Source organism: Alexandromys fortis, unplaced genomic scaffold (assembly GCF_014885135.2).
Source record: "Alexandromys fortis isolate MF-2015 unplaced genomic scaffold, M_Fortis_MF-2015_v1.1 scaffold_21, whole genome shotgun sequence".
Classification (NCBI taxonomy): domain Eukaryota; kingdom Metazoa; phylum Chordata; class Mammalia; order Rodentia; family Cricetidae; genus Alexandromys; species Alexandromys fortis.
The window spans coordinates 1,621,411-1,647,049 of NW_026067905.1; the positions used below are offsets into that span (position 1 = coordinate 1,621,411).

The following is a 25,639-nucleotide window of genomic DNA, read 5'->3' on the forward strand; positions in this document are numbered from 1 at the left end:
GGTCAGCTGCAAACAGGAAAATTAAGAAATACAGAGAAAGATCATACAGGGTGTCAGGAGGGCTCGCTCTCAAGGCCATCTCCAGATATGAGATCTGCCTACGGCATCAGGTCCTATCTTGACCACTGATTGCCAGGGGACCACCTGGGGCTTCGCTCCAAGAAGCTCTAACCCCAATCCTTCAGCAGGCAAAGACCAGCGCAGAGGCATTTTGTCACTACACGGCAGTCACTGCTGTGGACGTGGCAACTTACAGTAAAGCTTAAGCATCAAATAAAAATACAAATATCATCTTCCACTATTCATGATCTGGTAAGCAACTGTTCTGGCTTGGTTATAGATAAACACCCTTGACTCAAAGAAGAAACACTTGGGTCCCAATATTATGGGCTTCCCCAGAAGGAGGCTCTTGATTCTACCTGGCAAAGGGTTATCATTCTTCTTCCAAGCTGATTTTGTGTCTCTGCATTTTCCTTCCCCCTCCCTCCTTCTTTTAATGTTTTTCAGATCTTCTGTTTTCCCTGTGAGTAATTGTGGCAGTTGATATTTTACTCACATGACCAGAAGGTGCCCAATCTTGTTGGCAGTATTTCTATGTGAAGGACTTAATAGGCACCAAAGCATGAGTCAGGTGAAGGGTAGAAGGTACAGAGAAACCCAGTGGCTAAAAATCACTAGTGAGATAATTACAGAGTGAAGTAATTGCAAATGGCAATCATTGTAAAACACAGCAAGATAATTATAAACAGTAATCATTATGAGAGACAAGATTTGGAGGAGAATGTTCAAATTGCCAAACAAGAGACTTTAAGAAGTGAAATGCTCTATTTGGGAGATCTCCTCTGAGATTACACTGGGCCTAAATCATTTGAGGCAAAATGCACCTTAGCGGTCAAGTGGGTGAGCAGTTCTGGAAACCATTGCCAGGGTCCAGTAACATAATAATGATGAGACTTAAATTAGGGCAGTGCCTCCAAAAAAAAAAAAAAATACAGAAGTAGGAAGTTCTGGAGAATCCTACAAGACTAAATTAACAGAACTCTAAGTGACACAAGCAATTGGTGTGGGAAGTCCTTCTATCTATGTGTTGCTTTTATTGGTTAATAAAGAAGCTGCTTTCAGCCAACGGCTTAACAGAGTAGTGCCAGACTGAAAGAAATATAGAGAGAGAGTAGTCAGAGAGAAGCTATGTAGCCACCAGAGATAGGCACACTGGAACCTTGCCAGTAAGCCACAGTGATGTTGCAATCCACAGATTAACCGAAATGAGTTAATTTAAGATGTAAGAGTTATCCAATAAAAAGCTAGAGCTAATAGGCCAAGCAGTGATTTAATTAATACAGTCTCTGTGTGATTATTTTGGGTCTGGGAAGCTGTGAGAGAATGAGCAGCCATTGCCAACAGATAGGCATGCCAACGTGGGGCAAGAATTCCACATAAAATCTAAGAAAGCTTTTTTCATTTAAAAAAAAAAGGCTTTTAGACCTACAAAATGGGTGCCAAACTCAGTCTCTTGATAACAGCATTTTTTTTTTTTTCAGACAGGATCTGTTTGCAAAGGAGATGCAGTAAAAACCGCATGACTTCTTTAAAAAAAACAGTGGCTTCCTGATTCACCATCACAGATGGCTCTAGCTCTTTGAGAGGCCTGGCTAGAAAACATTTAAATGAGGTTTTTGAGCAGAGTGCTACAACTTGCATAATGGTAACATAGACCTACTACGTGCCTGGAAATGAGGCTGTAGCATGACTCCCTGAGCTGGCACTAAACATGCCTCCGCCATGTTGGACTGGGTGGAGCCAAAAGGTAAAGCATACTTAGTCCTAGCTGCTCTGCTTAGTGTTTTAAAAAGTGGTCCTGGTCAGAAAAGGATTACAGACACATAAAAAAAAAAGAAAAGAAAACAGATTCAGATTAAAAAAAAATAAAGATCTCAAAATGGTCAAAATAGGTCACAGTGTTGGAAAAATGTATGTAGGCTTGGGAAAGAGAAGAAAAAGAGTATAGACAGTTATAAATGGAAATAATAGTTTCAAAAAATAAAACAAAGTCTTTAAAGAGACAGAGTATAGACAGTCATAGATTAATGGAATAAAGAAAAAACCACATAAAGATGAATATATACACAAAGACTATGGATTATGGATATTATTGTGTTTTCTTTGGCTTTTTTGACTGTGAATGAGCTAAGTACAGAGAGACATTCTATTATACAGGCTGCTAAGCTAAACCAACATATATATTTTAAAGGTATCTTAATTTTAAAATATGGAACTAAGGATATGTTGCTTTGAAAAAAGGGTTCTCCTTTTGTTTCCACAGAGAATGAGAACATGTGGATTCCATCCAGACTAACATGGTTTGATGAACCAAGACCAAACACCTCCAAAAATTACTTCACCCAGCAAAATGCAAGAAGCAGTTTGGAGAGAATTATGTCCAAATTCTCTAGATGATTGTTTATACATGTTTGTTTACATTTAAAGGGGGATATGATATAGAGATTAATACTTTTCATTGGTATAGATCTTGGTTTATTGATACAAATTTAAGGTCAATTTTGTTATATGTATATATCTGCTCTTGATTAAGGTATTGTGTTTGTACAGTTTATTAAAAAAATGTAATGTATTTCCCTGATCACTAAGGAAGTTGAGCATGATCTTAAGTGTCTTTTGGCCATTTGAACTTCTCTTGTTGAGAATTCTCTGTTCAGCTCAGTGCTCCATTTTATAATTGGGTTGATTAGCCTTTTACAGTCTAGTTTCTTGAGTTCTTTATATATTTTGGAGATCAGACCTTTGTCAGTTGTGGGGTTGGTGAAGATCTTCTCCCAGTCAGTGGGTTTCTTTTTTGTCTTAGTGACAGTGTCTTTTGCTTTACAGAAGCTTTTCAGTCTCAGGAGGTCCCATTTATTCAATGATACTCTTAGTGTCTGTGTTGCTGGGGTTATACGTAGGAAGTGGTCTTCTGTGCCCATGTGTTGTAGAGTACTTCCCACTTTCTCTTCTATCAGGTTCAGTGTGTTCAGACTGATATTGAGGTCTTTAATCCATTTGGACTTGAGTTTTGTGCATGGTGATAGATATGGGTCTATTTTCATTCTTCTACAGGTTGACATCTAGTTTTGCCAGCACAATTTTTGAAGATGCTCTCTTTTTTCCATTGTATACTTTTAGCTCCTTTATCGAAAATCAGGTGTTCATAGGTTTGTGGGTTAAAGTCAGGGTCTTCTATTCAATTCCATTGGTCGACTTCTCTGTTTTTATGCCAATACCAAGCAGATGGAGAGAGAACACAAGCAAGGAACTCAGGACCACGAGAGGTGCACCCACACACTGAGACAATGAGGATGTTCTATTGGGAACTCACCAAGACCAGCTGGCCCGTGTCTGAAAAAGCCTGGGATAAAACCAGACTCGCTGAACATAGTGGACAATGAGGACTACTGAGAACTCAAGAACAATGGCAATGGGTTTTTGATCCTACTGCACGTACTGGCTTTGTGGGAGCCTAGGCAGTTTGGATGCTCACCTTACTAGACCTGGATGGAGGTGGGTGGTCCTTGGACTTCCCACAGGGCAGGGAACCCTGATTGCTCTTTGGGCTGATGAGGGAGGGGGACTTGACCCGGGGAGGGAGGGGAAATGGGAGGCGGTGGTGGGGAGGAGGCAGAAATCTTTAATAAATAATTAATAATAAAAAAATCTAAAAAATGTAATGTATAATTAAGAAATACAGGTTAATAGATACTCATCTATAATAATCAAGTTTATAGCCATGTTAGTTAGGTTTTCTAGATGCACAGAGATATATTTCAGATGGATAGTTATTCTTCAAACTGTCCAGAGACCTTTATAATATAGCAATTAAAATGTTTTAGGAACTTATATTTTTTTATGACAGTGAGACACATCTGCTCCTGGTAGCGCCAATTACTTCAAGAAGAAGATAAGTATTGAAGAGGCTCTTTATGGAGTTGGCTAGCCATTTGGGCAAGAAACTGCTATTTCCCAGACTGTTTGATGGTATGCTGTATAAACTGGACATGCAGGACCCACAGAGAAATGACTGCTGTAGTTGCCTAAAGAAGGTAAAACTTTCCAAACAAGCAGAACCGTGTGGATGAGCAATGTCTCACTGCCCTTGACAGGAGAGTATTCAGGTCTGTAAAACCCACCCATACCCCAGATTGGGATCCCTCAGAACAGAACCACACTATAGCTTACCAGGAGAGGGCTCTCTAGATGCCTGTTGCTTTCTCAGCACAGCAATTCACATCCTGTCTACGAGAACTGAAAGCATACCTCAGAGCCCTGGACGTCTCCTGAGGGCGAAATTCATTGCAGAATTCCAGAGTAAAGATCTGGCTGTAGAATTTGGGTGGATGTTCTGGATCTTACTGGGCCTCCACAAATGTTAATTTTGCTCAAGGAAAATAACTGCTCTTCGGACTGGAGATGGAGGGGGAGAGGAGTGGGGAAAGGGGGAGAGGGGCGGGAGGAGGGGGAGGGAAATGGGAGGCTGGGAGGAGGCGGAATTTTTTTTCAATAAAAAATAAAAAAAAATAACACCACTACCACAGTTTCTGAGCCAAATTTGATGTATACTGGCCAGGACAATGGACACTGGCCAGGTCCATACCCAGGATTTTCAGAGAATACCTGTGAATTATGTTAATCAGGTGTGTATAAAGGCAAAACCAACAAGACTAAGTACTTCCCACCTTTGTACAAACAGGGCAAGAATACATCCTGATGTACTTCCTACCTATGTAACCTTCACCTACATTTGAGCAAGCACATCCAGTACAGTTTGGGCAACCAACCTTGTCTATAGAAGTGAAAACATGTGGCTTGTGTTCTTACACAAATAGCCCCTGGGATTCCAGAAAGTAATCTGTCCTCAGGTAAGTGAGGGTTGCTGATTGGAGGCATTTTTGTTTTATAGGTCTGTCAAGCATAGTAATTAAAACTTAAATTTAGCCCTCATAATACGTTGCCCTGGTCCCTTGCTGCATCCCCCATTCTGTGTTCCTGACCTCACTGTGAACCAAGGACCATGCCTTCCTGTCATGCTGTACTGTCAGCTGTAGGACCAGAGGTGAAAATCAGCCCCTCCTCCCTTCACCTGTTTCCATCCCATGTTTGGTTACAGAAGTAACTAATCCAAGGCCATTCATTTATTTCATCAGCATCTGCTTTACATGCTATACTAGAAAACCCACAATAGCACGGCTTCTATTCACAGAGCCTGGCATTGCACTCTTGATTTCGTCATCACAACCCCGGCAGATGTGTTGTAAAGGGCACATATCGAACAAATGACAACATGGAAATGAAATATAGAGCTATGTCACATTGGAAAATTGAAATCTTAACATTCAAACGCTAAATATCTTACTTTAAAAGTTTTGAAAACATGAAGATGATGCTTCCCTCAGGAGAGACAATATTTTACACTATAGAATTTGTCACTGAAACGTAGGCTTTATAACCTCTGACTGGACGCATCCTGCCCTGTCCTTCTCAATGTTACCTTTTCTATAAAGAAAATTCTCTTCCAATGTCATACTGTTAGTGACTTGGATAAAGCCCACTCTCTCAGTTTTTCTGTGGTCCATTTGTTTTTTGCTTCCTCTTGTTTGTCTTCCCTTGACTTTCATTGTTACTTGAGTTCCAGGCATGCTGGTTTTCCTTTTGTTACCGTGAGAATGGAAGCCGTCGTCACCACTTACATAAGCTCTGACATTCCTTCCTGGCCTCCACAGGTTTCCCCCTTCTATCTGGTGATACTGCTTAGCATTTTATAATCTTTTCCAGAAACATAGTGTTTTCTGATCCAAAATGACTTATCTATACTTCACAAGATTAGAGTCCCTATGTTCGCATGGAAGCAGAAACTACTGCTTAGTGAAAATATCCTGGGCCTCTGGGCACGGTTGGCAGAGACAAGAGGATCCCTGAGTTCAAGGCCAGAGAGACCTTGTCAAAAAAAGAAAAGAAAAGAAAAAAAAAAAAAACAGGCCTATCGCCATGGCCGCCTACAAGCTCGTCCTTATCCGGCACGGCGAGAGCCCCTGGAACCTGGAGAACCGCTTCAGTGGCTGGTACGACGCCGACCTGAGCCCAGTGGGCCACGAGGAGGCGAAGCGCGGCCGACAGGCGTTGCGAGATGCTGGCTATGAATTCGACATCTGCTTCACCTCCGCGCAGAAGAGAGCAATCCGGACCCTCCAGACAGTCCTGGATGCCATTGACCAGATGTGGCTGCCAGTAGTCAGGACCTGGCGCCTCAATGAGCGACACTATGGGGGTCTGACTGGTCTCAATAAAGCAGAAACTGCTGCTAAGCATGGTGAGGCACAGGTAAAGATCTGGAGGCGATCTTACGATGTCCCACCACCGCCAATGGAGCCTGACCATCCCTTCTACAGCAACATCAGTAAGGATCGCAGGTACGCAGACCTTACTGAGGACCAGCTACCGTCCTGTGAGAGCCTTAAGGACACTATTGCCAGAGCACTGCCCTTCTGGAATGAAGAGATTGTCCCCCAGGTCAAAGATGGGAAGAGAGTCCTGATTGCGGCCCATGGCAACAGCCTTCGGGGGGTCGTCAAGCATCTGGAGGGTCTCTCAGAAGAGGCCATCATGGAGCTGAACCCGACAACTGGCATTCCCATTGTCTATGAATTGGACAAGAACTTGAAGCCCGTTAAACCCATGCAGTTCCTGGGAGATGAAGAGACGGTGCGGAAAGCCATGGAAGCTGTGGCCACGCAGGGCAAGGCCAAGAAGTGAAGGCGCGCAGACAGACTTCTACCCCGAGACCCTCTTCCCTGCCTGTCTCTGCCTCCTGCGGCCTTCCCAGCACCCATCACCGACTCCATGTTTAGGATCTTAAGTTTAAGTTGTAGCCGCAGATGGGGACCAGTGGCTCCCATTTTGTTTTAGTATTTTATCCCCTGCACCCACTCCCTTCATAGAATCTAGTCAGAGTAACACCTCTAGGGTGCAGGTTCTTGGTCCACATCCAGGTTCTTGGTCCACATCCAGGTTCTTGGTCCACATCCTCTTCCCTGGAGAATTGAGAGGTAGTAATTACAGTTTTCTTAGTCCTTTGTTTACAAGGGTCTGCTTTAGGAGGTCAGGGAGGAACCATGCTGTGGCCTGACCAGGGTGAAGCCTGTCCTGCACTCTTCTGCAGTTAGGTAGGGGCTGTAGTCATTCCAGTGGAAGGTGAAAGTAGCCTGCATTTAAAAGATGAACTACCTTCCTCTCTGAACCTAAAGGAGCTGCTGGCCCCTGAAGGTTGGGATCAATCCTGTCAAGTCTATGTGTTACATTTACTTTTACAAAAACAAAAGTACATATATATTTATCGGCACACAAAAACCTTTCTGAGGTTTCTAGTGGTGACTGAAATGGTCGATGTGGTCACCAGAAAATAAGCCATTCCTCATATCAAGTGGAATAAACTCCTTGTCCTCAAGGGACAGGAGTGTCTCTATGTGTTAGGATCCCTCAGCCTTGTCTTGTAGAGGTGAAGTGCCCCTTGATCATGTCCAGGGTTTTGTCTTTCGCTGTCTGAATCATGTTCCAGCTGCTTGACCCTTCCATGTGGGTCCAGAACTTGTTTTGGGCATACTAAATCTTCTTTTCCAGATCAGTATAATAAAGGAGTGATGTGCAATTAAAAAAAAAAAAGAAAAGAAACAAACAAAAACAAAACAGAAAATGTCCTGGACTGCTAGACTAGTGCACACACTAAGTGGTTCATAAACATGTCCAGAATCAGCCAGGAATGGTGGTACATGCCTTCAATTCCAGCACTTGGTATGCAGACACAGGTGGATCTTTGCATTCAATGCCAGCCTGCTCTACAAAGTGAGTTCCAGGACAGCCAGGGCTACACAGAGAAACCCTGTCTGAAAAACAAACAAGCAAACAAAAGCCAACAAAACAAACAAACAAAAATGTCCAGAATCACCCTGGAGATACAGGTGAGTTTTTCAAGCCTCAAGGCGCCCAGCCAATGGTGCTTTCCTAAGTGTATCTGGTGACCCCTGCTGGCCTAGTTAACACAGGAGCTAAATTGATCAATTGCGTCCAACTTATTCTCATGTCTTTGCACCAAGTGGCACAGCTGTGAAACTGGGTCTCAGCATCCTTCAAACGTTCTTCCTCCTCTGTCCCTGTTGGAGCAGTTCCTCTCCTTCAAGTGCCTGCTCAACACTTTCTATTTCTTATATAAACAGAGAGGTTTGTGAAGGAGAAGACTTCGCTTAATAAAAGTCTCTCTCTCTCTCTCTCTCTCTCTCTCTCTCTCTCTCTCTCTCTCTCTCTCTCTCTCTCCCTCTCTCTCTCTCTCCTCCACATTGAGAATTAACAGTAGCCCACACATGCCTCGGAGGCACCATTAGGAGATGTCACTGAATGTATCATAACTTGTCATGAGAAAGTAAAAGGAAAACCAGGAATTTTAAAACAAAATCAAAATAGGGCTGGAGATATGGCTCAGCAGTTAAGAGTGCTGACTGCTCCTCTGCTTCCTAGTAATCACACTGGGAGGCTCGCCAAGATCTGTCACTCCAGTTCTACAGGATCTGAAGCCCTCTTCTGGACTGTGTGGGCACTCTTATACACATGCATACACACATCCAACCACAAATAAGAACAAACAAATCCATTAAAAGTTCAAAATAACAAGAGTGGACATGTATGAAACAGCCATGAGGTGCTGTGGTTGCACTTTTGAAAGCTATTTTATTTATTTTGTGATAGTGTATATACATGTACAATTTGGTGAGCATGACGTCCTGTATATAAGACATTACCACTACCACTTAGAGACAATCACTCTCGAGGTTTAGCACAGAGCCCCCTAGCCTGTTGATTGGGCTTCCCTTCGTACATACATATGCATGCTTACAGGCTTGAGTCAGCCTTATGGTTCACTCTAATTTATATCCTCCTGATTATTTACATGATGTGCCTTTAAAAGCATGTTCATTCATCTAAGGTCATCACCTCAACTGTTTTATGGGATTAAGTATCCATAGCATGATATTAAAAATAACTTTTAAAAAAAGAAAGCTTTCTCTCGCTCCTTTACCCTCCAGTGCGGACCACTGTCCTTAGGGGGAGGTTTGACTAGATCATTACAGACATCCTGTAACCAGGATGGAGCATAGTTAAGACCCTTCTCCATCTATTCTCTAGCTTCTCCTGTGACTTTAGTCCTATGTTGAACACTTTGACATACATGGGATTGTTCTGTATCAGGTGGATAGAAACTAAACTTAGTAAGCATCGGCATATGGTCGCATAACTTGAGAAGGGGCTTTTTGGACTTGCCCCCACCAGAGACTGATTCACATCTGAGTGGCTGCTGAGATCACAACAAACATAAGCTCTGACTCCTCCCTGGCACCCCTTTCTCACTTCTTGTCAACATGACCTTCTGTTCAGTTTTACTGGAATTTGTATTTGCAGAACCCTCAGTGGTTAACCTCGTGTGTCAATACACACAAGCCATTTCTTCAAAGACACAGACATGTTGAGCATGTGGCAATATGCTACTGTAGTACCTGATTTTCTTTAAAATTATTTGTGTGTGTGTGTGTGTGTGTGTGTGTGTGTGTGTGTGTGTAGCAGAAAGTAGGAGTGCATATCACAGTATACATGTGCAGGTCAGAGGACAAATTTGTGCATGTGGCTCTCTCCTCCCACCTTTTGAGAAAGTCCCTGGATGGAACTCAAGTGCCCTGGCTTGCTGCAGGATCCTTTACCCACTGCACCATCTCACCAGCCCTTTACTTGATTTGTAAAGTTACCATATAAGCTTTATTGTTGGACTTCAAATAAATAAGCAATAAACAATGAAATTACAAGTATAATAATAGGTAAGGATAAGAATTTTTTAGATGTCAGTGAGTCCTGGAAAACATATTTTTAGACGGAGACTGCTCGTTTGTTCCTGGTTTCCCAGACCCAAAATAATCGCGCAGAAACTATATTAATTAAAACACTATTTGGCCAATAGCTTAGGTATATTTCTAGCTGACTCTTACATCTTAAATGAACCCATTTCTATTAATCTGTGCGTCACCATGAGGTTGTGACCTACTAGTAAGGTTCTGGCTGGCAGCTGGCACCTTTCTCCTTCAGCAGTTACATGGTGTCTCCTTGACTTTCTCTTCTCTCTTTCTATATCCCTTCCAGCCTGGTTATATTCTACCCTGCCATAGGCCAAAGGAGCTTTATTCATTAACCAATAAAAGCAACACATATATAGAAGGATATTCCACATCATCTCCCCTTTCTTTTACATTTAAAAAGGAAGGTTTTTAACTTTAACATAATAAAATTACATACACAAAACAGTTATCAAGCAAGAACTATAGTTGCAATATTTAGTATATTTATATTTGGTAAATTAAAGAAAATACTCTATCATTTATCCTGTCTTTGTGAGTCTAAAGTTTTACATCAAATGTATCTTTTATCATAACTAAGGAAAACTTTAACTATCTGTCTTCAACTCTTCAAAGATCCCAGAAGATTATAATATTACCTAAGTAAACAGGAAATACATAGTAAGCAACTTCCAAAACTCTAGAACTGACAGAGACATCACCCAAAGTTCTTCTGTAATATTGTGGTCACCCATCTTCAGCCTACAGGCCCATAGTATCCAGCAGACTTTTCCATGAAGCAGGAAATTTCAAAGACAGTTTTGCCTATATTGGCAGTTTGTCAGTTACTTTCTTCTGTGTTCTGCAGGACCATCTCACCTTCTTTAGGCAACTTCAGCAGTCATTTTTCTGTGGGTCCTGCATGTCCAGGTCATACAGCATACCATCAAGCAGTCCAGGCAAGAGCAGTTTCCTGCCCAAATGGCTAGCCTTGTCACTTTGAAGGCAAATTCCATAACGAGTTTCTTCAATGCCCATCAACCTCTCTGAAGTAATTGGTGCTTCCAGGAGCAGATGTGTGTCATTGTCATGGAAAGACTTAAGTTCTTAAAACATTTTAAATGCTATATTTTGCAGGTCTTTGAAAGAGTTGAATAATGCCTATCCATCTGAAATATATCTCTGTACATCTAGAAAACCTAGCTAACATGACTACAAGCTTGACTGTTATAGATGAGTATCTATTAACCTGCATTTAAAATTAAACATTACTTTTTAAATGAGCTGCACAAACACAATACCTTAATCAAGAGCAGATATATACATATAACAAAACTGACTTTAATTTTGTACCAATAAACCAAGATCCATACCAGTTCAAAGTATTCATTTCTATAGCATATCCACCTTTAAATGTAAACAAACATTTAAAAACAATATTTGGGGATTTGTTCATAGTTCTCTCCAAACTGCTTCCCTCTTTTTGTTGGGTGAAGTATTTTGGGGCCTCATGGAGACCTACAGGGGGTTTTGTTCCATCAAACCACATTAGTCTGGAAGGAATCCACAGGTTCTCATCCTCTGTGGAAACAAAAACAGAACCACTTTTCCAAAACAATATATCCTTAGACCCAAATTTTAATATCAAGATACCTTTAAAGTATATATGTTAGTTTTTAGCTTAGCAGCCTGTATAATGAACTATCTCTCTATACTTAGCTCATTCACAGTTAAAAAATTCAAAGGAAACACAATAATATACATAACCCAGACTTTTTGTGTATATACCATCTTTATGTGCCTTATTTTTCTTTACTCCTTTGATCTATGACTGTCTCTTTTTAAAGACTTTACTTTAAAAAATTGTTTCTTTTTATAACTATTTCTTCTCTTTCCCAAGCCTACATACATTTATCCAACACTATGACCCATTTAGTGGTCTTCTTCATCTGAATCTGTCTTTATTGCAAATTTGTAATTATTTTTTGACCAGGAGCACTATTTTTTTAATGCCAAGTGGGCATGGCTAGGACCCACTCCATGGTCCTGCCTGTTTGGTCTGTCCAACATGCAGGAGGCATGTGCACCATGTCTGTGAGCCATGCTCACCACCCCAGCTACTGGAGCACAGCAGGTCTATGTCACCATTAGCAATTTATAACATGCTGCTCACAGACCCCATTTAAGTGCAGGACTTCCTGAAAGAGCCAGAGTTTGTTCTGCCATCATAGACCAGGAAGCTAGATTTTAAAGAAGCAGTGCAATTTTTTGCTACTAACACTGGAAGACTTCTCATAAAGGATCCTGCATCTGCTTGCCACCAGCAAGCACATAGTATCTGAAAAAATGTGGCTATAAAGAAGCTGTACTTGGCTCCCATTTTTGTGAGTTTAGAAGCCCTCTTTTTTTTTTTTTCTTAAGCTTTCTTAGGTCTTATGTGGAACCATGCCTCAGGCAGTGGGTACCATTTTATAGACAGAGACTACTTGTTCATTCCTGGCCACCCAGACCCAAAATAATCACACAGAAACTATATTAATTAAAATGCTGTTTGGCCAATAGCTTAGGTATATTCCTAGTTAACTTTTTTTTTTTTTTTTTTTTTTTGGTTTTTCGAGACAGGGTTTCTCTGTGGCTTTGGAGCCTGTCCTGGAACTAGCTCTGTAGATCAGGCTGGTCTCAAACTCACAGAAATCCTCCTGCCTCTGCCTCCCGAGTGCTGGGATTAAAGGCGTGTGCCACCATCGCCCAGCCCTAGTTAACTCTTAACATTTTAAACCAATCCATTTCTATTAATCTTTGTATCACCATGAGGTTGTGGCCTACTGGTAAGTTTCTGGCTGGTGGCTGGCATCTTTCTCCTTTGGCAGCTACATGGTGTCTCCTTGACTCCATCTACTCTCTTTCTAGATCCCTTCCAGCCTGGCTATATTCTGCCCTGCCATATTTGTTAACCAACAAAAGCAGCACATATACAGAAGGACATCCCACATCAGACATATATACATCTATAGATGTAATTATGCTTTACAATGTAATAGGACCTTACCCACCTTGAGTCATCAAAACAGGCTTAAATAAATTAGACCAAATCTAAATGATGTTGTTAAAAACATGAAAATAGTTTCTATTCTGTATTAATAATTAAGTTGTTTTGTGAGAATTTCAAAAATTCTATTTTTAAATTTTCTATTACATTTCTTTGAGGGTAGTGTGGGCATATGTGTATGCATGTATGTGTATGTGTGCATGTGTGTATGTGTGTTTGTATGTGCATGTGTGTATGTGTGTGTGAATGTATGCATGTGTGCATGTTTGTATGTATATGCATGTGCAAAAAAAAATAAATATGAAGGTCAGGTGACAACATTTCTACCATGTGGGTCCTAGGATCAAACTCAGGCCATCAGACTTGACAACGAGCTCTTTTATCTCCTGAATGATCTTACTGCCCTGACAATTCTTAAAATTCAAACATAGAAAATATTTGGGGGAAAACATCAATAGGAAATCTTCAGAAAGAAGAAGAAAAGCATAGTAATACAGACATGCTGACAGCAAACTAAAAAAAAACTATAAAGTACATGGCTCAAAATTGAGCATACTTGTGACTGTCTGTGGATGTGGTTGGTGGGGGTGTCTGTATGTATATTTGTATGCATGAATAAGCAAACTGTCCCACACATAGCTGCACACTGACAAACACAGGGAGAAGCAATATATGGCATTTACTGGTGATGCAATCCTGGTAAAAGTTCAGAGCCTAACTTCTTTCGCAACTTTCTCTCATATTTGAATACTTTCATGTCCACCAAATTATCAAATACTATCAATCCCACGGTACCTGACGTGTAAAATCTACAAATGTGACTAAAATTCATTTCTATTCTGCCATTAAAATGGGGGCTGACAATCATCAAACAGCCCAAATTGCACTCATTCTGTGTTATGCACAGAGGCACGGTGGTTTATGCTTTCGTATAAGGAAAAACGACAGTAACTAAGGCATCTCAATAGTCGGGCTCTCAGCACAGTGCAGTTTGCACAAGGAGAGTAAAACAGGGAGGAGTACAACTCGGAGAGCCGAAGGGGAGACTGTAGCAAGGCGCCCACTGCCCCACAGTCTGTAGGTGCTGGGAGGGAAAGTCTGCTCCTGTGTCTGCAGATGATGAAATACGTATCTAGGGAGCACTTACTCCAGTAGGAGTTTGGTCTAAAGGACAGGGGCTAAAGGGCTGGACTCTTGTCACTCTCCGTCTGTCCTCTGGCTGCCTGCCCCGCTGTGAACAAGCAGGTTTCACTTGCGATTTTTTTTGGGGGGGGCGGGGGGGAAGGGGAAGTGTCTGAGTGGATTTTAACTGTGGGTATTGCCTTCTCCAGACGTGCCCCGAAAAGCAGCAGCACAGGAGCTGGGCACGCTTCATCCGGCTGCGAGTTCATGTGACCTCACCTTGCCAGTTTGGCCTGCAGAGCAGAACCCAAGGCTCTCACCTCTTAGCCTGTGCTCCGTGCTCAACTCCTGCGACTGCAGTTAGCTGAAACAGGTTCCCAAAGGCACCACAGGCTGGGAGAAGAATGCTCAGAGGCCGGTCCTTGTCTGTGACTTCCCTGAGTGGGCTCCCTGTGTGGGAAGCCGAAAGACTCCCCGTCGAAGACTTACTGCTCTTTGAAGTCTCTTGGGAGGTGACCAACAAAGGTTTGTAATGCCCCTAACACTGGCCTGTGCTGGGTGTGGAGGAACACAGATTAGAAGACATGGGTGACCCCAGTGACAATGAACTACACTGGGGCAGAGTTGGTTCGTAAGACGCCTGCAGAGCTCCTAACTTTGTCTCAACAGGAAATGAAAACATAAACTTACCCACGGGGTGAAGGGGGAGAGAATTGGACAGGGTAGTGGTGGCTAAATATATGCGTTTATGTCAACATTTTAAATTAATGTCATGACAAAATAGGAATTTAAAAGTTATTTTTTGTTTGTTTGAGCATTTTCCTCTGGCATAAGAAGCAAATTAGGCAATTCTTTTATTTGATGAAAAGCTGTATGTGGTCAGGATCAATAGATAACTTAGCTCTTTATACTATTAGTGCTTCTATAAAAAATTCAATAAGTGTTCTAAAAATTCAGGATGAGATTGTATTAGGTTTTAACTTAAATTGTGTTCTATTAAGAAGGATAAAATTAACCTTTCTCCAGCTCTATTCATATAGAGAGAATACCAAATAGGGAAGAAAATAAAATTGGTTAAAAAAAAAGCAAAGCAAAATTGTTTTAAAATGAAGTAAATCAACCTAAATGATTTTCATAATACAGATATTTGTAAGACTATGTAGAAACCAGATCCTATAGATTGATATCTTCTACTTTAAGGGTGCACAGACAGGGGGTCGCTGTTCAGTCATGGCTGGCCTGGAATTCACAGAATTTCAAGTGCTGGGACTAAAAGTGTATGCCATCACACCTGGCATGAAACTCTAGATTAACAGGCTGAATTCTCCAACATCATACAAAACCAGGCAGAGAGACGAACGGCAACAATAGGCCTTTGAAATTTGAAGATGGGACCCGAGAATGGGGATTCTATTTCTTCCTTGGACCACTTGAGGGTCAGCGTAGTGTCAGAGGTAGAATTATATTTGCAGAGCAGCTGAGATAATTCACTCAGTAAAATGCTAATCTTGCAAGCATGAGACCCTGAGTTGCACCCTCAGAACTCATCTGAAAAAGTTGGGTAGGTGGCACATGCCTGATGTCTCAGGGCTGGGGAAGTGGGGACGGGTGGACCCCAGAGGCTACTGGCCAGTCAGCCTAGCAAAACTGCTAAACTCCAGGCAGCTGAGAGACCCTGTTTCAAAAAGCGAAGCTCCGAGAAAGAGGCCTCTGTTGACCTCTGGCCTCCCTGTGTGTGTGCTTCTGCCCTCACACAAGCACCCCTGGGAACATGGGCCCACAAGTGTGCCACGTGCACCACGTGCACCTACACACACGCGCACGTGCGCACTCACAGCTGTATTTGAACTCTGTCCTGGTTTCCACCTCATGCTGACCGTCCAAAGTTCTCTCATATGTATTTAGAAAATGCGCAAAAGAAGGGTTAATAACAGTAGGTTCTTCTGTTTAGAAGCGCCCAGATGAAGCTCGGAGAACAGCTCTTCTTCCTCTGTATTAGCAAGGAGGAGCAGAGAGGACCCCATCTTAGCACCGAGAAGGGGAATGTTACATGCACAGCTCTTTCAAATGCCCCTTTCCAGCCACCAGTTCTTTCTCTCCAATTTCTGAGTAAGGCCAGGGCTCCTGGGAACTGGGCCGCTTCTACTACACACGAATCCAGGTGTCCCGTGAAAGAAAGGTTTTTCTCTGCAGAGTAGGCAGGAATTCAGTGAGGGAGCTTTGGGGGGGGGGGGGGAGCTGGGGAGAATTAGTGCTGGGAATCAGTCCTGAAGAGCCACGCACAGGCCCTTGACACCAGCAGGGTTCTTCTCTCCATTGAACAAACATGAATGGGGCCTTAGAGATCATTCATGAAATTGCAGTCCCGTGGGTCTATGTGACATTTGTGTAGATATCTGTCTCTAGGGAGGTCCCTGGCATATAGGACATGTTCAACTGACTTTTTTTATTTTTTTGGAAACATTTTATTTATTTTTGTTTCTATGGACTGTATGAATGCTTTGCCTGCATGTGCAGAAAGGGCCAGAAGAGGGCGTCTCTCCTCTTGGAACCGCAGTTGCCAAGGGTATGAGCAGCCATATGAAAGCTGAAATTGTACCCAGGTAGAGCAGCGAACGCTCTTAGCTGCTGAGCCATCTCTAGCCCCTGTTAGTTGGCTTTAAATTGCCATCTACTCATGTTGACATCTTCAACATATATTTAATATTTTCAATCTAATTTTTAAAGTTCTATTTAGATAGATAGTAATTCTAGCCCTCCCTGACAATTCATTGCTACCGTAGCTCCTTTGAAAAACCTAGCTCGAGGCTGTAGTCCTGTGCAGTTTGTGGTTACGATGTGAGGCATCTTTGAGATCATGACGCCCCCCCCCCCACTTCATAGCTGAAAGGACACATAGGGGCACCCAGTGACCTCACAAATGGCAGAGATGGGAAAAAAACACTGTTGTCTCTTTCAAATCCATATAAAAATTAATTATTAAAATGTCCACTGTCTAAGGAAATATTCCGTAGATGAAAAACTTTGGCTGTCAAATATTAAAGATTTTTGAAGCTTTGGAGTTAAAAAAAAAAACCCTTAGGATATCTAAATATCAGGTACTCCGTGAGTAAAATGATTACAGCATACTCTGGCTATCCTACAGCGATCTGTGGAGGATGAGAAATATTCATAGCCAAGAAAACAAGACTTTAAAAAAGTGTTTCCTTTTTATTGAATTTATATGTATGAGTGCTTGTCTGCATGTAGGTTACCATGTGCACAAAGTGTCCATAAAGGCCAGAAGAGGGCATCTGACCCCCTGTAAATGGAGTTATGGATGGTTGTGGGTGCTGGGAAATGAAATCAAGTCCTCTGCAAGAGCAACAATTGGTCTTATCCCCTGAGACATCTCTCCAGCTCACAAAAGACATCTGAGGGGAGGGGGGATAATTCTTCAGTGCCATCATTTTCCAATGAATGACATGAATGTGGAAAACACAGGAGAAGGAATCACAGTTATTATAGGTTATGCTCAGGCCCCAAAACAACCAGTCCTACTTGTCCACACTAGCCTCAAATTGTTGTTTTTTATCCATTGATCTGCATATTTAACTACCCAGCTATTTAATAAAAAGCATCAAGTGTCTACTAGGTGTCGATCACTGGGAGAGTAGACAGTCTTGAACAATGTAGAATTTGCTCAGTGCTCTGACATGCACAGGTTTGCGGGAAGATGGTCATGATTGCATTTCCTAACCCACTGTGATGGGTGTGAGAGCAGAAGAACAAGGTTGTGGACTTGTACTGTGTGTTGGTGGTTAGGGTGAAATTCCCAGCCTACTCTAGAGTTAAGGGAAAGTTGTCTACTGGAGAGACGTCTGTGCTGAGACCTATGGACTGAATCACTTTGGGCAAAGACAGTGAAGCAGGCAATAATTCAGACAGTGTTGTGTGTGAGAACTATACTCCCAAGACTCACTGTGTGTAAACCAAGATACACAGTATGCTCTGTTTACAGACCTGAGAGAGAAAATAGGAGTCTGTGGAGAGATGAGAGGCTAGTCAGGGTTAGATTGTGAAACTCCCAATAAATTATTAGCTTAAGATAAACATAAGATCCACAGATGATGGAAAACGTGTAATGTTTTGTTATCCTGAGTCCGGTCTGTTTTACGCATGATAATCTCCAGTTGTACCAAATCTCCTGCATCGTTTTGTCTTTCACTTCTAATGTACATTTTTCATTAATTAAATTTGTTCTTTAACAATTCTGTTCACATATTTTCCTTTTACTCTTGCTCTCACTCTCTTTTCTCTCTCTCCCACCGTCATCTTCCCCCTTCCTTATAGAACATTTGTGCCTTTTTTTTTGTTTTCTGACCACTGATTTTAACCAAGATTGTCTGTGTTTGGAAATGTATTAGCTTCTTTGTAAACAGCTGTAAGGGTTGATTTTTGAGACAGGCTCTCATTGGCTTGATAAGGCCAGACTGTCTGGCTAGAGAGCACCAGGCGTCTGCCCATCCATCTCTCCTGTGAGGATCATAAGTCTGCGTAAGACCCTGCATATTCATGTGGGTCTGTGCAACACCCTGCATATTCATGGGTCTGTGCAACACCTGGCCTATTTGTGTGGGTCTGTGCAATACCCTCCATATTAGTGTGGGTCTGTGCAATACCCTGCATATTCGTGTGGGTCTGTGCAACACCCTGCACAGGACCTCATGCTTGCATGGCAAACTCTTTATTGTCTGGGTCTAATCTAAGACTTTTTCTGAGAAGAGGACCTGGTATTTTTTTTTTTAAATCAGATTTCCAGATGACCCAGGGATTGATGTAGGAGCAACTGTTTATTAGAGAAATGTTCATTTAGGTCTGCTGCTCACCATATGGAGGTGATGAGTCACTATTGAACTGGGTTTCTTACATACTCTTGGTATTAATTCCTTATCAGACTAATATTCAGCCAACTGTGTCTTGCGCAAGTCTCTGCTGCTCTGTCAACTGTTTCTTTTGCTGGTTGCTGTGAGTTTTGATGGTATTAAGTGTTAAAATTTTATTTTATTGTGAATAGGAATGCTTTCTTGATTTCTTTACAGTCAAGTTACTTTTAGCCTATGGAAATGTTACTGCTTTTACATGAGGACTTTTAATCTTATAACTTTACTGATTTGTTAGTTCTAGTAGATTTTCTAGATAGAATATCATGCAACCCCAAATAGCAACAATCTGACTTTCTTTTCTCCAGCTTGAAAACTGGTCATTTCTTTCTCATGTCTTACTACTCTGGCATTGGCTTCTGTCACAGTATTGAAGAGAAGTGATGATTCTATGAGCACTTTCTTATGCAGAGATTACAGAAGAACTTTCAGAGTCTTTCCACTGAATGCAATATGACTTGTGGGCACGCTTCCCTGACTTCAACATTACATAATATACACGCACTAAAATGTCACACACACTATAAAAATGTGGTTATTTAGAAAATAGAAAAAAAAGCTGTGGCTCTTTTTGTTATTCCAAAAGTATATAGAAAACATGCATACATGCATATGCATACACATATACATGAACATATGCACACATGCACACACAAATATATACACTCATACACATAGATCTATACATTCACACATATGTGTACACATGCACATGTATATACGTACAACTACATTCATGTTGTAATAAGAGCGGCGGGGCTGCGTCCCCAGCACCCCGGCCACCTGCTAGCTTATGCCCCGAAATAATTACATGGAAACTGTATTCTTTTAAACACTGCTTGGCCCATTATCTCTAGCCTCATCTTGGCTAACTCTCGTACCTGGACTAGCCCATTTCTAATAATGTGTGTAGCACCCCAAGGTGGGCTTACCGGGAAGATTCTAGCCTATGTCCATCCTGGGTTGGAGCTTCATCGCGTGTGCCTCAGAGAGCAGAGCTATCGAGTCTGCCCGGGAGAGGGGAGCATGGCCTCTGAGCTCACTTCCTCTTCCTCCCAGCATTCTGTTCTGTTTACTCCTCCCACCTATGTTTTAACCTATGAGGCCAAGAAGTTTCTTTATTACTTAACCAATGACCTTCCTCCATCACATTCACACATGCAGACTTATATGCATGCACCCATGCATTCCTCTATGTATATACACAAGTTTAACCAGGGATAGCAAGAGGGCTCAGCAGATAAATGTGCCTGCAACTAAACTTAGGACCCACAAGGTGAAAGAAGAGGACCAACAAATGCAAGTTTGTTGTAAAAGGAGCAGTGGGCTGCGTTCTCAGTGCCCAGCCTTCAGCCACCTGACTAGCTTATACCCCGAAATAACAACACAGAAATTGTATTCATTTAAACACTGCCTGGCCCATTAGTTCTAGCCTCTTATTGGCTAGCTCTTACATATTGATTCAACCCATTTCTAATAATCTGTATCGCCACTTGATTGTGGCTTACCAGCATGAGTCTAACCATCATCTGTCTCAGAGAGAAGAGCCATGGTGTCTGTCTGACTCTGATTTCTTTCTCCCAGCATTCTGTTCGGTCTATTCCACCTATCTAAATTCTGCCCTATCAAAAAGCCAAGGCAGTTTCTTTATTTGACTAATGAAAGCAACACATAGAAAGAAGACCCTCCTACACCACAAGTTGTCCTCTGGTTTTCATAAATGTGCTATGACACACATGCACCTCTCATACATAAAAATAATAATGTAATTTAAAAATTTTATGAAAGCTAAGCCCCAACTATCTCATCGGGCTCTTGTTTTCCATGTGGGTTTTTGAGACCACAACAGGAAAACCTTCCATCATCACACCTGTGAAACCCAATGCCTTTTATCTTTTCACAAAACTGCTCATTCTTCCCCTTTATCTATCACCTTTTGGGGACTTTCAAAGGCCCATCCATTCACTGCTCCATGTCTTGAGGTATGATCTTACTCTGCTGTCTGGAGGTTGTGGAGTCAGACTGAGCTGGAATCCCAACCCCTGTGTGATGACGGGTCCATCACAAAGTCTCTCCGGGCTTTGCTTTACTCACTTGTGAAATAAACACAGGATCGTCCCTATAGTGTTCTGTAAGACCTGTGGGAAACTGCTCAAGTGGCTGAGAATAGGCCCAACATTGAACTCTTCAAAACACCTTAAATCCTGCCCTTTAAAAAAGTTAAGTCAAATGCGGACTTTAAATAGTACAGTAATAGATAGTAATTCATCTCTTGCATCACCAACTAGAATAATAATAGAAAGGTTTCTCCTTTACAGTTGGGGGCATCTATACTGTGATTCAGACCAAGGCCAAAACAACAGCAGATGAATGGGGAGAAAACTACTTTCTGATAGGTCCATATTTTGAACATAATATGAAAACTCAAGTAGAGCAGTGTGAACCCACCAACGATGCTGTCAAAAGAGCCATGGATGCAATGAATAAACACGGCTGCCAGGTAAAAGATTCTGATTGTCCCTTGCCTCTATATCTCTCAATGAACTGTTATCAGAAACCAGAATATACACACCTTCCAACAACTCACCAGAGATGGCCATCTGCCCAGTTAAGGAAGAAGAGCAGATTTGCAAGAAAGACACCGACTGTTCTTACAAAGAGGGAATTTGAGGCACCTTGTAAAGTCTAAGATTCTCTAACAGGGCAATGAGTGGGAGCTCCAGGAAGATTCAGAGTTGAGACAGTCTTAAGAAAGTTGTACATAAAGTGTGGCTAGGTCATAGGAGTTGATGACATTCAACACCAGTTTACTAAGTGCACACTTTTGGTCAAATGGCTTCTGAATTTTTTCCTTTTCTTTTGCTGTGACAGGGCTGGCAATGTAGTTCAATGGTAGATTATTGGCTAGTATGCATGAGGCCAGGGGCCCTTGTTAGAACCTCACAGCTGCAGAAAGTGAAACAACATATTTCATTGCTGAGATAAAATGCCCTATCAGAGAGAAGCTAGGGGAGAAAAGTCTATTATGCCAGTTCCAGGGGACCCAACAGCCTTTCCTGGCCTTCTTAGAAGCCAGGAACACATGACACACAGACATACATTCAGGCAAAATGCCCAGACTAGTCATGCCACATGCCTGGCCTCCCAGCACTTCATGGTCTAAAATAGAAGGCTCCCAAACTGGAAGCCAGACTATATTACATAGCAAGATACTTCTCACATATGATATTAAATCCAGTATCTATGAACTCAGTCACAAGAAGATAATAAGGGACAGAAAAGCAAAAATTATATGATCCAGACACCTGACTTTCAAATGACCTCACTTAATGAAGAGCAGAACTTGTAGATGACAGAGATAAATGTGTGCTCCCTCCAACTTCAAGCTCAAATGCCAGATATTATCACCACTCTTTTCTGTGTAGCTTGATGAGTCAATCACACTTTTTGCCATGGTGACAAGTACCTGAGAAACAATTCACAGGAGAAAATTATCATTTGGGTTAACAATTTTAGTCTGTGTTTAATTAGTATCATTGCTTTGGGGATGTGTTGAGATGTAATATCATAGTGGTGGGAATATGGTTAGAGGTGAATATGGGTTAGAGGTTGTTCATCTCATAGTAGACCCAAGCAAAGAGCACCAAGGAAAGGCTAGGAATTGATAAAATACCCCCATATTCTTATAGGTATTTAGTTGTGAATTCATGAACAAACTCATCCATTGAGTCAGTTAGTTCCTTTGTGATCCAAAAGCTTAAAGTTTTCTAAGCTCTAAAACAAGAAACATACACAAATTTTATTACTTTTATGTGACCTAGCATTAAAAGTCTTAGCTAGAGCAATAAGAGAAAGAAATAAAGGACATCTAAATTAAAAAGAATAAAGCCAAATTATCACAATATTTCAGATGGCATGGATCTTATATACAGAAAACTCTAAAGAATACAAACTTCCAAAGGCATTTAACATATGAACTTGTTATGGAATATTATTTTAACTAGGCAGATATGTTATATTTGTTTATGCTGCAGAATATTACTTGAACTATGTAAAGGTGTGTTACTTTTGTTTATGCTGCATTTGCCTAACAATGTATGGATGTGTGTTTAATTATGTAAAGATGTGTTACATCTGTTTCACCTTGCCTGCCTAAGGCACCTGAGCTAGACAGGAGAAAATGTAGGCAAGGCTATCAGGCAGAGTGAATAGGAGGAGAAAGCTAGGCTCAAATAGAAAAAAAAAAGGAGAAGGATGAAGAATGAGAGAAGTAGGAGAGAATGAGGGACATAACCAGGCAAGAAGCCAGCAGATGTCAGCCAGCCAGACATAGCTAAGCCGTGAAACTAAGATATAGAGAAGAAAGAAAGGTTATAAACCCCATGGAAAAGTAGATAAAGACAAACAGGTTAATTTAAGTTAAACAAGCTTGTCAGAAGTGTGCCTACACTAGGCTGAGCATTCAAAACTAACGATAAGTCTGTGTGTCATGATTTGGGAGCTAGGTGGTGGCCAGAAAGAAAGAGTTTGATACATAAGCTTTTGTCTTTGGAGAACAATTTCACATTAACCCTTGGTCTGCCACTGTTCTGTCTCTTAGTTTCTTGGTTATGATAAAACACTCTGACAAGAGTGAGGTAGAAAGGGCACATTCGACCTGCAGTTATAGAGGGATCTAGTCCATCGTGGCAGGGAAGACAGGGCAGCAGACAGGACAGCCAGGGCAGTGGGCAGCGCAGGCTACAAAAATCCAAGGTTTACCTCTTTAGTGAGCCTCTACCTACAAAAAGCTCCACAACTTGTCCAAACAGAACAACCAGCTGGGGACAAGTGTTCCAACAAATGGGCCAATAGAGGACATTTCACATTCAAATCCTAACCTTCTGCAAATAATGTTTACATCTTCCAAGCCCAAGTGCACATTCTTCTCTTATGTTGTACTTTAAAAAACACTGGCTATGTTTTCTTTCTGTATCAGGTGTACTTTGGAAGATGGCTGATAGAAGGGAGTCCCTACGTTGTGCTTTTTGACATAAGCTCTTCAGCATGGAACCTGGACAGGTGGAAGGGTGACTTCTGGGAAGCATGTAGTGTTGGCATCCCTCATCATGACCGAGAAGCCAACGACATGCTTATATTTGGGTCTTTAACTGCCTGGTTCTTAAAAGAGGTACAGTTTGCTGTATAATGACAGAACAGAGGGCAGCCTCCTGCACTGAGGATCCAGCAATGACCTAAAAATTTGGAGATAGTCTTCTACTGATTGTTATAATGCATTTTAAAAATGATTTCAAGGAAATATTTGCCATTCCTTAACGACCAACCTTTGCAACAGAATAGTAATACTTATTACTACTTATCTCATGAATATTTAAATGAAGTCATGCATATAAAACACCCAGCTATATTGCCTGCTCTTATAGAAGATATGCAAAATATATGCATAAAAGAGATATTTCATGAAAAATACATATAAATTCTATGTTGAAATAAGAAGCGGCGGGGCTGCGTCCCTAACACCCCAGCCGCTTGGTTAGCTCATGCCCGAAATAACAACACACAAACTATATTCATTTAAGAACTGCTTGGCCCATGAACTCTAGCCCTTACAGGCTAATTCTCGCACCTGGACTAGCCCATTTCTAATAATGTGTGTAAGCACCCCAAGGTGCGCTTACCGGGAAGATTCTAGCCTATGTCCATCCTGGGAGAGTTGAGCATGGCGTCTCTGCTCCAGCAGAGCTGTCGGGTCTCTCCGGGAGCAGAGCAGAGTCTGACCTCACTTCCTCTTCCGCCCAGCATCCTATTCTGTTTTCTCCTCCTACCTATGCTTTAACCTATCAGGGCCAAGCAGTTTCTTTATTGCTCAGCCAATGAAATCAACAGATTGATATGACACTCCCACATCAATTCTAGGCAGCAGAAAAGATTTGAAAACAGTCTGTTTTGTCTATGTATGAGCACAGCTGGACATAGAGTGACTGCTTGATATTTCCTTTATTCACTAAAGCCTGAAGTAGCCTCAGCAGCTACCGAGCAGTTCCTAGCAGCAGGTTAGTCTAGAGAGGTACAGAGGGAGACTACCAGAAGCCAGTTTTTAAATGGGTCCAGCCTCTAGTCTTTTACCTTCTCAAAGCACGGTACTTGGATTTCCATGCATGCTTCTCATCACCTCCAGATGGTTACACCTAACAAAAGTCAGATCTTAAGGAAGGAGACCCCTAGTAAAGAGGGAGCTAAGATAGTATTGTGATGGTGCTCCCTTTAACACATCTGTCTGATGCAGTCCTATGCAGTACTCACCAAGGGTTAATTGGAAAAAGTGGACAGGCGGCTTCTTAGTAGTAGCAGAAGTGAAGACAGGTTAGTGACTTGGGAAAAATCTGTCGTAATGACAGATATGCAGTCCCGTGGTACCAGTAAGTGCCACCAACTCATCCTCTATAGTCTTCCTGCCTGAGCCGTGGCTCCAAGTTAGAGACCAGCTACCAAGTGGAATTGTGTGTAGTGTGCATATCTTTAGTGCAGGAGTGTGTGCATGTGTGTGTGTGTGTGTGTGTGTGTATGTGCGTGCGTATGCATGTGTTTGGTGTGGGGGTATATTTGTATGTGTATATATGTGTGTGGTT

At 41.8% G+C, this 25,639-nt stretch overlaps 2 protein-coding genes and 1 long non-coding RNA gene across 3 annotated transcripts in view; all 3 read left to right on the plus strand.

Moving 5' to 3' along the window:
- The window catches only part of LOC126497343 (uncharacterized), a 249,664-nt gene that overhangs the window by 107,593 nt on the left and 116,432 nt on the right, over positions 1–25,639 (plus strand). The window lies entirely within an intron of this gene.
- Positions 6,037–6,820, plus strand: LOC126497327 (phosphoglycerate mutase 1-like). Its single transcript, XM_050135298.1, has one exon. The coding sequence runs from the start codon at positions 6,037–6,039 to the stop codon at positions 6,799–6,801; it is 765 nt and encodes a 254-aa protein (XP_049991255.1). The 3' UTR covers positions 6,802–6,820.
- Gys2 (glycogen synthase 2) overlaps positions 14,110–25,639 on the plus strand; it is a 36,029-nt gene continuing 24,499 nt past the window's right edge. The window contains exons 1-4 of the mRNA XM_050135255.1: positions 14,110–14,211; positions 14,298–14,613; positions 21,329–21,510; positions 23,989–24,180. Of these exons, the coding sequence (XP_049991212.1) occupies positions 14,493–14,613; positions 21,329–21,510; positions 23,989–24,180 (495 nt within the window). The 5' untranslated portion in view covers positions 14,110–14,211; positions 14,298–14,492. The remainder of the gene's footprint in view (positions 14,212–14,297; positions 14,614–21,328; positions 21,511–23,988; positions 24,181–25,639) is intronic.